General features: G+C 43.1%; 1 protein-coding gene across 1 annotated transcript in view; it reads left to right on the top strand.

Moving 5' to 3' along the window:
- The first annotated feature begins 5,413 nt into the window (after positions 1 to 5,413).
- Positions 5,414 to 12,937, top strand: part of Mcc (MCC regulator of WNT signaling pathway) — a 94,312-nt gene continuing 86,788 nt past the window's right edge. Inside the window, exon 1 of the mRNA XM_028777197.1 lies at positions 5,414 to 5,552. Coding sequence (XP_028633030.1) covers positions 5,428 to 5,552 — 125 coding nt within the window. The 5' untranslated portion in view covers positions 5,414 to 5,427. The remainder of the gene's footprint in view (positions 5,553 to 12,937) is intronic.

The following is a 12,937-nucleotide window of genomic DNA, read 5'->3' as shown; positions in this document are numbered from 1 at the left end:
CTAATAAGATGGGAGAGACAGGATTAGTTTTCTGCTGCTTTGCTGTGCAATGAATTGCTGCAAGAGTAATACAGGGGCACATCCCTAACCTTGCCCATCGAATAGGTACACAGACCTGAGCCTGTACATGCATCCATGTTCAAAGCAGCAGTGCGAGGAGACGCTTCCTGTGTTGAAGTTCTCTGTCTCCCAAAAGCAAGCACCCTGAGTTGTTATACCCTGGCTTTTAAGAAAGAAAACATGTACTTTCAATGAAGTGGAATAGAGACAGTATTTTTTTTTTCATGTGTATTTTTTTCCCCTGAGATGAAGAGGCACTTTGCAGGGATTTTCTTTGTTATCTACTCTGTCCTTTCTTCTTTGTGAATAGTGTTCTGTGGTGACATGGTGACTGCTCCAGTTCTGTGCTCCTCCATGGCATGTGAGTTTGTCTCCCTTTTCCCAGCTTGCTTTCCTTTATGGAGGACTGTGGCAGAGCTTAGAATCAGAATTGGCTTACCCTGAGTACCATTAGTCGTGACCAGCCCAGCATGACCCTGAGAAAGTATCATCCCATCCTGCCATATTTTAAATGGGAGAGGTCCTGACCCCCTTTCCAGGATGGCAGAGAGGATTAACACATTAGTGACAGTATTGCGTTTTTCGAGAAGCTGGTTCATAATGCTCTTAGGTTTGACAGCTGAGACAAATGTGATGATTAAAGATCAGTGGCCTCAGTGGGGTAAGGTAAAATCCAGCAAAGTGCATTAACAAAACCATAAAGCTCCCTGGTAGCACCACACTGCACAGGCTGTTCCAATGGGCCTCATATGCCCAGACAGGGCTGGCTCAAGGCTTTATTTGGGATTGTATCACTAGCAGAGATGAACCTAAAAGGTTTCATTCTCAGCAGTTGAAATGATGCTGCTGCTTGGTTTTTATTTAATTTCTATCTTATTTTTGTTTACATATGTGTATGTGTTTGTACACACACATGCTACAGTGTACCTGTGAAGACTAGAAAACAATTTACAGGACTTGGTTGTCTGCTCCCAGCGTGTGGCTCCCAGACATGGAACTCAGATCCTCTGGCTTAGCCACAAGCACCATCACCTTTTGTGCCTTCTCACTGGGCCCACTGTATGTTTTTATTAAACATTATTGTACATAGTCAGCCCCAGCAATTTAGATGGCTAGATGCTGGTACTTATATGGATTTTTATTCCTCCCTCAACATGACAGGGTTAAAGTCTTGAAATGGAGCTCAGGATATATATCACATAGCAGATAAAAATCCAGGAAAAACAAAGCACTCTGATATTTAATTACCAGCTGAAAGGCTGTAGCTATGGGGAAAATCTAGATTCCCAGTGACATTGACCTCTAGAAACATTGAGGCAAGCCACTGCAGCCACAGGGTCTCTGGCTTTGGTTTTCTGGTAGTATCAGTCAGAAATTGAATTTAGGATGGGTGGAGAGAGAGCCCAGAATGCAATTACTGCAATAATGCATGGAAAAGCAGAGGCACGCTGTTTGAAGCTACTTCTTGCCTTTAACATTGGAAATGTAGTGGGCATTTGTGTATGGTAGAGCAAATAAAATAATAATAACCGGCTGGTAAGGGTCCCATGAGGAACTCTTGTTATTTCCTCCTGGCACCTGAGAAGTCATCACTGAATGATTGACAGATAGCTGGGGTGCTAACAGAAGCCAGAATTGCCCAGTTTCACACTGTGTGAACTTGGGTGCTTCTATCCTCTTTAGGGATGAAGGTGGAGATGTCTACATCTTCTAGCTCCCGCCTGGTACTATTCGATATAACATTTCCTGGTGTTTATTGGGGCCCAGAAGAAGCAGGGAGAGGATGCAGGAGGGAGGTTATGGATTCAGTTCCCAGGTGACTCAAACAGAATTAGAATTTTTTTTTTGTTGGTTTATTGGTTTGTTCTTGTTGTCTTTTTGTTATCTGTTTGTTTGTTTGCTTATTTTAGCAGTGTCTGACCATTACCAGAGTTACAATAAATAAAACGGTCACTTCATGTTGAGTCTGTTTTCCCATGTACAAACAGATTTGATCAGTCAGGGTATGTTATGCAGTAATAGTTAACAATTCTAGATATCAAATATCTTACTCGGAACTCATGGATGAGTGTAGGGTTTTGGCTGTGTGTATGTGTGTATGTGGGGGGGGGGGATGGGGAGTGGGATGGATTTTAGCTGTGTGTGTGGAGTGGAGGTTGGGGTGGGTCCATGCACACACATCCTTGCTGCACCTCACCTAGGCACCTAAGTTCATTGAACCTCTATCATCTGGAAGGTCACTCACTACTCACCATGACCAGGAGAAGGACATGCGGTAAATCCTATAAGAGTTCTCAATACAAAGTACATGTATTTTGCTCATCTCATTGGTCAGAAGCCTATACTAGCTTCGAGTGGGAAGAAAAGTACAGGTCCACTCCTGCAAAGGAGACAGCAATACCAAGTGCAGTGAAGGCCCTGCTGGCTGCCTCAGCAGGGCTGCTCATGTTCATCTTCCAGACGGAGCATCACTGACTGTGGGAGAGACAGGGACACCGTTGGAAAAGGATTGTGTGGATGGATTTATAAAAACCTGGCAGATCTTTTAGCTCTCTCATCATCATAAACATTGTAAATGAGTAACCTGGAACTTAGAAAGTCCATTTGAAATGTTTCCAAAGAAATGAAAATAATCATACAATATACCAAAGCTTGTAGGACATAGCAGGACAAATATTAAGCAGGATGCTTATGACAGTTTATGCCTATATTTTTAAAAAGAGAAATTGCAAAAAAGGACAAAAAAAATCTAAACCATCACTGTATATCAAGATGTTCAAAAAACACAGAACAAACTGAACCAAATTAGTAGAAAGAAAGAAGTCAAGGTAAAGCAGAAATAAATGAAACAGAACCTAAGAATACACAAAGGACCCTCAAAACTAAGAGCTGGTTCTTGGTGGCTAAAATAGTCCCTTGAGTAGACTAAAATAAAAAAAAATAAACAAAATCAGAGGTAAACAAACTGAGACTGCATTTCTGAATTATCACTTGTGATTATTCACTACAAATTATCACAAACAAGGAAGTGTTTTAACAGCGTATGAGATGCTGCCAATTCCTGGTCGTAAGCACTGCCCAGAGACAGAACTGACGTCGCCCACATATTCTCCCCACGAACTTAAGTCCAAGTTTCTTATTCTCCAAAAACCCAGGATTCTGTTAGTCCATTTGATGATAGTAACCACAGTTCCCTTGAAAGTGCTTGTCACAGTTCCTCCCGAGCCCCCACCCCATGGCACTAGGTAGTCTCTTCGACGTTTGGGGCAATCCAGAGATGTTTGATATTTGTTAAAGGAAACACTAAATCAGAGAGGCTTCCTAGTGCTTTCAAAAAAGCATACTTGTGGGAAAATGTAGGGATGTGAGCCAAACATCTTTGCCCTCTGCTAAGAGAGTTGTTTCCCCCTGACTTCCCTCCTGTTAGCTGCAAATGCTGTGCCTGACGGAGCTCGGGCTTCCTGTAGTCTCTTGTTCCTGCACATCCCTCCAGGCAGACATTTCAGCTGGAAGCCAGGGCAAAGGTGGTTCAATACCACATGTCTCCCTCCCCCTCTCCATCTGGTATCTCCGAAACCCAGCATGTCACACAGGAGCTTCATTTTAGTGTAGGCCAGAGCAGTCCACAAGGATGCCTGTGTTGTCTCACCCTGCCTTTCAAGTCTAAGCACTGAACCTCTTCCTTCATGGTGGGCTTCTGCAGTTTCTTAACAGGCTAGCTGGTGGCAGTGGCCTGTTGTCCATAGAGACTGAAGCCAGGGAAGAATGGGAGAGGGATGATGGATGCTCATGAAGCTTGTGTGGGAAGCTTCCCACAGAAAATGGTCTAGAGAACTGGGTGTTGAAAGCCAGCATGGCCATGGAAGAGTCTTAAAGCAGAGACCGGCATTGCCCTGCCAGCCTTTCCAATTTGATCTCACAAGAGTGTGCACTCTGTAGGTGTATGAATAGAACACACACTATTTGGGAGTGAGAATAAAGACCAGCAGCGAGAGCTCATAGAGCCCCCTCTGGGTAACAAAAGGGAACAGTATGCTACCCTTAGATGTTTCAGAGAAAGACAGGGTCTGTTTATTTAGTAACCAAAGTGAGTTTTGACATACTGACATTTTGTGCACTTGTCTTCTTTTAAAGATTAGCAGATTGTGGGTGGGATAGCCCAGAAATGCATGAAGCAGGATTCCTCTTTTAGGATAGCTTCCATGTAGGCATGGCTTTCTTTGGTGCTTGGGATTAAACCTAGGGTCTTGCATTTACTAAGCTGCACTACTGAGCAATGTCCCCAGCCCATTTTGTTCCAGGTTCATCCTTACCTCTCTGAACCCACTGACTCTCGGCTTGACTCTGAGTGGGAGTTCTTTGATGTTCAGGCTATCATTGAACACAGTAGTTCTCATCAGTGTCCTTCAGAAAGCAGCTATCCTATGAAGCTTTATGACAGAGCAGTAAAAACCTTGCTTGCCTTAATCTTGTTTCAAGAGTTTGGAGGGTCCCCAGGTCCTTGCCCTTGGGTGATACCATTGGAAACATCATAGAAGGTAGAGGGAAGGGGAGGGCCTACGAAGGAGTAGGTAAGAAGCTTTACCCTTTTCCTGCCACTAGGTTTGAAAATGCACACCTGCAGAGCTGGCTGGAGATCACATATGGCTCCTGGCATTCGGAAAACCTTGTTGAAAGTGAAATTAAAATTTCCCTGCTGGACAGGAAATTAATAACCGCTGAGTGTAGCAGACAAGGCCAGACCTCGGCCACTTGTTCCATCACCTAGGATGTTTTATTGTTATGCAAATGAGATCAGCTGCTACTGCCTAAGGGGAATTGAGGAGGGTAGAAAGAAATAATGGTGGATAGATTCCTTATGGTTTAATGTTTTCATAGCATGCAGTGATTCTTGCCTCCTCAAAGCATAGGCACGGGGAAGCTTCGGGACCCTTTTTGTCATTATTTCTATAAAGCAGCCCTCACGGCTCTGATATGTTGCTATTTTCTCATCTCATAACACTTCTACATCACCCACAGTGAGCGGGGCCATATGCCACTGGGGCGGGGGAGATGGCTAGGGCTCAATAATGGAATATCTAGTGTCTGCCTTCTGGGACTTTACAGTATGGCAGAAGAGGATATTGGATAGCATAGACTAGTCCCCCTCCCCCACCAGAACACCCATTATGCCACTTAGCATTTTTGCTTGAAAAATAACTGAGACATACTGTGAAAAATGAAGCAAATTGGTAGAAAGTAAGGGACAACCCTTCGAGGCTGTGGATAAATCAGCTCTGTGCAAACTGATGTGCATTACTTGGGGACACATCCACATGTCCATCTTCCGCCCTGTGTTCTTGGTCCTAGTGTGAGCAGTCACACCTCATGAGAGAGCATGAAGATGTCCAGGAACGCACGACACTCCGCTATGAGGAGCGCATCACAGAACTCCACAGCATCATTGCAGAACTCAACAAGAAGATAGACCGCTTGCAAGGTACCACCATCAGGTATGGCTGCTTTGTCTAACCTTTGCTAATCCTTGGTTGTGCTGGAGTTGAAGCAGCCCCTGTGAGTAACTGTGTGAGTCACATGCCTTGATCTCTGTTACACCTTCTGATTCTGATCCTCACAACCATCCCAAAGGATAGACAGGCTGAGAGATGTAACCCTCAGCTCATTGCTAAGGGTATAGAAACAGCAATGGAGGAAAGTGCTTTATCAACAAGTTCTAGGCGAATGGCCCTCAGTCTTAGAGACAGACAACAGTCTGATGTCCTTTCTGCCTCCTTTGTTCACCCACTTCTTTCCAGACTTTATGCCTCCCTTAGAGGTTCTGAGCCTCATGAACGTGGCTTATTACTAAGCATTATATAGGATTCTAGATAATCTGTTAATATTTTGAGCTTATCCCAAGTAGTTTATCAATAAGTAGGAGACACTTATCCTCTTACTAGATTCTTAAGGCAAGGTTTGACCTATCAGATCACTGGTAGGAAAGACTTGACCCATCAGTTCACTGGTAGGAAAGCCAGGCTTAAAAGGAATGCTGTTGGAGAAGAGTTAGATCAGCAGAGAGAGAGGAGGTAGAGTTGGAAGACCCAACTCTACGCAGAGGCTCTAGTTTTACTTAGTTATCGTTTGAAGATGCCTGTCAGAGTTCATCTCCATGGGTTATCGGTCTGTTTGACTCCTGAACCTGCAGCACACAATGCTCAGTTCTCTGTCTGTGTCCTGTGGCTTAAGGAGACGTGCTGAGGAGCTCACTCTAGTGGACAGGGAGCATCCCAGTACAGAGAAGCAGTGCCTTCCTTCTTGGAAAAAGGGTGCTCTCTGTTCACAGAGCATTTGCATAAGCCATAATTAAAAGACTCTCAGAGGCAGCTGCTTTGAGTCCTCCCTGGAGAAGCTCTGGCTCGCAGGAGACTTTGGATGCATTTTGTTCCAACTCTGAGAGTCTCAATAATGATGGGGCTTCTTGGTGAGAATGCTGACGGGCATCTGTTTTCTGGGCAAAATCATGGAAAATTTTACACTGCCTTGGAGCCACGCAATAAATTTCATGTTCCAATTTAGAACTTTAAGGTTTTAAAATTGTATCCTGGTCTACAGAGTGATTGTGGGTTAGAAATACATGAGCAAAGACAAGATTTTAACCCAAAGAGATGATTATAGTAGATTTCAAAAAAATAAAAAAGCCTAACAGAATGTTTGACAAATTGATGATTTCCATTAAAAATGAGTTTCACATTTAAAAATTCGAGAAGGTGACAGCAGCGAATGGATGTGGTCAGTTGTGAAGTAAGTGCAGCACCTATCAAGGGGACAACTTAATCTCAAGATGTTTAAGTTGAACGTAATGGCCAGATTGCCTCACTTGGAAACTCTGAGAACTGCTTGGCCATAAAGACGTGTCAGTACCTCTGATTTAAAGGAAGTTCACATCTGGGCAGAAGTCAGGGTACATTATACCTGTTTCATTATGCAAATAAGCTAGTTTCTTCTCGAGGGGATTCCTTGCCTGGTTGTATTCCATGGACCAATGAGATTGGTTTCTTCCGGGCCTCTAAACTCCAGAGGCTAGAGCAGGGCCCTAGCCTCCAGCATGATGGCAAGTGGAGTGTGGGGGTGGGTTTTATTTGTCCTCTACTCCTGATGTGCTTGCTATGGCAACTGCAGGAACAACATATGGCGGATGGAATCTTAACTGCCTTGACATGTTCCAGGTGGAGAGGGCTGGTTATCACATTAGTCAGGTGCCTCTGAAGCTAATCCTACACTTTTCTTTCTTCTTTTTTTTAAGATTACTTTATTTTGTGTATATGTATGCTTTATCTGCATATATGTTTGCATGCCAGAAGAAGGGATAAGGCATTATAGATGGTTGTGAGCCACCATATAGTTTCTGGGAATCAAACTCAGGAACTTTGGAAGAGGTCAGTGATCTTAAGTGCTGTGCCATCATCTCTCCAGCCTTATCCTATACTTTTCAGTACTCTGAGATAAGGTATAAACCTTCACCTGTTTGAAGTATCCTTTGTGTGGTATCCAAGGATAAAGAGGAAAAGAAGTGATTTCCACTTCTTGGAAGGACTGTTTATGTCTTCATCCTCATACAACTTTGAATTCTCTTTTTAGTTATGCACCCAAAAATTTACACCAAAAATGTTTGCTTTTCATTCTTGCATCTCCTAGTTGACAAGTCTATAGGGACATACATCTATTGGAGAATATGATAACTGTTAACCATATGGCTCTTTCTGGTATCCTTGCTCTTAGAACCAAAGGATAATCTTGGTGTTGGTGTCTCACAAAGGAAAATGGGTACAAAGCAGAAGTATCTCAGTAAGGTACTTGTTTTTAAAAAGGTGTGTCAGGACCCAAACTCGATGGGCAAGCACATGGGGACACCAAGTGTACTTAATTCTGATTCCAAATCGGGTGGTGACTGTCTTTCCCCATTGTCTGAGATCTGATCTCATGCTCTTTCAATGTTGGTTAGTTTTACAAGATTCACGGCAAAGGAGATAAAGTAAGGGACAAAGCAGTAATTAAATAAAAGTTTTATTAGGTGGGAGGATTAAAGAATTCGTATAAAGGTCTATAAGGGAAGAGACAAGAAGGTTTGCATAAAAGTCTAAAGAAGGTGAGAGAAATAAAAAGAATTAAATTTCTTGTCCTAATTAGGCTCTATGACATTTGACAGAAAAGACTAGCATTTGATGTTTCTTAGCATGTCATTGAACTACAAAGAAAAAAAGTAGTTATTGTATTGGCTGGAGTGACAGGTAAGGAGACCTAGGGCTACTACTGTGCCCTAGGGTACTTAGGACTGCAATTGAAACCTGTAACTTGCTAGGCTACTGACTAGAAATTGTGAACAGTTCAAGTTAATAAATTAGAGCAAGCCAATACAGGGTCAGGACTTTTAAGAATGATTTTGAAATACTGTACTAGAGAAAACACTAATTCTGGGCTTGAGAGATGGCTTGGTGGTTAAGAAAACCTGTTGCTCTTGCAGAGCACATGAATTTAATTCTTAGAACCTATTTAGTGGCTCATAGCACCTTTAGTTCCAGGTTAGAGATCTGATACCTTCTTATGACCTCCATGGGCACCAGGCACACACCATATGGTGTGTATACATACAGGAAAGGGAAATACTCATATACATAAGATAAATAAATCTTGAAAAAAAGCAAGAATAAATGGACTAATTATAACTAAAGTGAGGTACTGGCCAAACCAAAAGAAACAGATATCCTAGTAGGAAAAAAAAAAAGAGAGAAAGTTTCAACAATGACAGCTCCAGCCTCATGTCCAGTTGTAGAAACCTTGGCTAAAGTATACATAGTTTTCTGGTTTTGTATATATGCATTTTGTGCCTCCTCTTGATTTTCTGCTACTCCTATGTAGTGAAATTTGTCACCTGGTGGCTAGGTTTCACAATGTCTAGTCAGGTTTGCCATTGGCTGGAGGAAGTCCCCTGACAGTAGATACGGTAGCTGATACGAAGTGGGTCTCCATTTTGAGGAGCAGCTGAACTCATTCCATCGACCAGAGAGACAATTACAGAAGGCTGATGCTATTGCTGTTGTGGTTGAGAAATTTAACTAATCCAGAGGGCTTATTTGATGGTAACTGAGCAGTCATCAATTGTAGACTATAACGGCTGTCTTCTGTCCCAAATTCCCTGTTCTTTCAAAGGGGTTCAGGGCCCTGGGGCTACTTCCCAGACCCCTTTCCCAGGTGTGTCCTGGATTTTTTTCAGTCTGGTGATGAAGTATGCCCACGTGGATCTGGGAGGAAGTGGAGACATTAACCATTGCCGCTAGGCCGTGATAAGTGGCAGCAGATATGAAGATGCAAGAGTCTGCCTTGATTGTCCAGATGCAAAGTTCTGGACAGATATATAGCAGAAGCAACAGGGAGACCAGAGCCATTGTGACAAGGCTGAGAGCTCCTGGTGGCCTCCACTCACCCTCCTCCGTCTTCCCTCCATTCTTCCACCAGCATTGCAAGCACAGACCTGCCTGGATGCAATGCTGTCTGCTTGAATCTTCTAGTACAGTTTGTTTTTCTAACTGATCCCTGCTGACTGCTTCCTAAATCCCATCTCCTAGAGGCAAACACAGAACATTTTGTATATATGTCCTTCTGAAATTTTTTTCTGTTGACTCTTTTAAACATAGTGGGTCACGCAGCACCCCGCACACATGGTTTTGGACTTCTCTGTGTATTGTGCCTGCCTTTTAAAAGATGTTTAGTTTGATGTGGGGAGATTATATAATGGGATAGAAAATATGAGAAGAATATGACCATAGAGCACTTTGGATCCCAGAAGAAAAAAAGAATGATGTCTAAGCAAATTGAACATGAGATCATTTCTTTCCCATAAGCAACTCTTGTAACACCAGCCTTTCCTTGCTAACCCCCTCGACTCAGCTCTGTTCTCTCCTTTCTTGGAAAGCCCAGAACTCATTGCTGTCTGGCTTCTTGCCCCAGCAGTTTTTCCCCAACCCCCTTTCCTATGGCCTGAAAGTTGCCTTCCCTCATCTGCTCCACAAGGGTATGGTGTGCGTAGATGGGCTTTGTGGAGGTGATTTGGGTCAGACGAAGTCACAAAGGTAGGGTTGTCATGGCGGGATCCTGTCTTCATAAGAAAAGACACCAGAGAGCTGGCCTCTTCCCAGCCATGTGATGACAGAATAAGAAGGCGGGCCATCTGCAAGCCAGACAGAGGACCCCTCCAGAAAATGACCATGCTGCCAATGCTTTGGGGCTTTCCAGCGTTCAGAAACATGAGAAGCCACATTTCTGTTGTTTAAGCCACCCAGTCTGCAGTGTTCTGTTTTGGCAGCTTGAGCAGCATAAGATGCTAATGATTTCTCTTGTCTTTCTCCCTAAGTTCCTCCCCTCCCCTTTCTTCTCCTACTCCCTTTCCTCCCTCTCTTTTCCAGTGCTGGAGATAGAACCCAGAACCCCACACATGCTATACACATGGCCTCCCAGGCCAGCCTACTCATTTTTATTTTTATGTTTTTGAGATAGCATCTAACATATAGCCGTATATGTATATGTGTATGTATATGCATATGTATATGATGTATATGTATATGTGTAGCCATATATGTAGATGTGTATATATCAAGCCATATATGTATATGCATATGCATATGCATATGCATATACATATGCATATACATATATATATATTTCTCCTTGTTTGCTTTTTGTTGCACCAAAAACAGCTGGGGGAGAAATGGGTTTTTCATCTTACAATTCTTCTGTCAAGGGAAGCCCAGAAAGGAACTCAAGGCAGGAGCTTGAAGCAGACACCAGGGAGGAATGCTACTTAAAAGTTTGTTCATCTAGTCTAGGCCCACCAACACTGACTATAATAGCTGGCCTACAACTTGCGATTCTCTTGTCTTGGCCTCTTCTATGCAGGTACTACAGGTGTGTCTAACCATGCTCTGCCACCAATGACTTTTTAACTGAAAAATCAAAATGTCCTTTCTTGTTTTTCGGGTCCCTTTCTGTAGCATTGGGCCTAATCTCTCTCACTGTTTCTACTGGAGGCCTCTTTGACCATTGAGATCACATCCTGGAGCTTACCCTCCCCTGCTGAGCTCCCTCCTCAGTCTTGGGTCACATGATGGGTCTTTCCAGCACCTTCCATCTGGGATAGCACCCCCACACACACACACAACTAACTCTCCATTTCTATGATCTTCACATCTGCACTGAACCTCTCTGCAGGGCCTCCCTCCCAGGGCAGCAAGGCAGTCTCTGATATATCAGTCTCCTGTCATGTCATCTACCTGCTCGGCTTTCAGGGCTTTTCAGGACCCTGACTATTCTTCCTGATTTTTCAAGGAGCACAGCAACCATGTGCTATGTCTCAAGCAGTGACCAAGATCTCCTTATCTCCCTAACAAAATGAAGTGTTCTGTTTAATTGGGGGCCTAAAAGTGAACTAAAATCCAGAAGGATCTTATTTCTGTGTGTACAGGAGGAGCCCTGCTGAGTACAGTAAGTCCTTGTCTGTGGCTCCTATATCAGATCTTAGGATTCGAATGGACCGTTACTCTATGGAAACACATTTTTTGTGTTTAGTTGCTCACCTGAAGGCTCATAGATGAGCTCTGTCTTCCTCTCTGCTGTATGGGAAACAGGAGGGAGAAGTTCAGAAAGCCATACTGTACTCCAATTTACCACCTATATCCTGCAATGGAATCTTTAAGAGAATTGAAAGGAATATATTTCTTTCCTATATCAGCCATTTCAGGGAAGGCCTGCATTTCATAGTAAGAAAGATAGAATATGGATCAATTTAAAAAAAAAAAAACCCTGAAAAACCAATTGGCTCAGGTGGGATGGGTTTGCTAATTGTAACTGACTGACAGCCGTGAAAACCAATGAGCAACCATCCAGGCTACCTTCTGATTTATGTCAGGTTCATGGCAAAAATGTTTGTGCATGAAGTTAGCTTATTTCTTGGCACTCTCAGCTGCACAGAAACATCAGCTCCAAGTCTAGAGCACATGAGAACTACATTTTTGTCAATTTTTCCCGTTTATGACTAAATAATTTAACTGGGAATCTAGTCCATAGGCCACAATGTAAGATTATTATTTCATTGGTTCTAAACTAAGGAATTAGGTTGCACTGCAAAAATAGTTGCATAATGTATCAGTCACAGCACGTAGCCATGTTTTAGATGTCCTGTTTTTAAAATATGAATCCTGGCTCTCCTGGCTTTTAGAAGTCTTCCATGTAACTCTTCTGCCACTGGTGATCATCATGTGGGTGTGTGGGTGTGCATGCTCTAGAACCTACCATCCTAGGATACTTTGTTATATTTCCAGATACAACTAGAAGCAAGTGTTAATGATTGCAAGTCTAAACAAAACCCCTTGAAGTATTTCTCAGCTGTTTCTTAGTGCATTGGATTCACTGAATTAACAATGGATTTGTGTGAAGGGGACAGCCCTACCTCAAAGGAATAATCTGGTACAAGACTAAGGGTTACTGTATAGGGAACAGGAAGGTAGCTTGGTAAAATCACATGCTACCATGGTTGGGGGGGGGCATTGTTTGGTTTTGGTTTGTTTTGCTTCCTCCAATATAATAAATTCTCATTTTGATTCACACTGCCAAGTCAAGCTCCTTGCCTCACTTTGGTATTAGCTCTACTAAACACCTTGCTCAACACCTCAAAGCTCTGAGCTTGTGCGCATGCTCACTCTGTCTCCCAACCTGGAGTGATGCTCCCTCTGTGTCCCCTCCTAGCATATCTCAAGTTAGAAAGGGCTGTGGATATGTCTGTCTCCTGGAAGATGGCATCCACCCAGACTTAGCTTTCCTGTGTTCATCCTGGTGCTCTGATACC

This window comes from Grammomys surdaster, unplaced genomic scaffold (assembly GCF_004785775.1).
Source record: "Grammomys surdaster isolate TR1022 unplaced genomic scaffold, NIH_TR_1.0 278, whole genome shotgun sequence".
Lineage (NCBI taxonomy): Eukaryota > Metazoa > Chordata > Mammalia > Rodentia > Muridae > Grammomys > Grammomys surdaster.
This window is presented reverse-complemented; position numbering and strand designations above follow the sequence as displayed.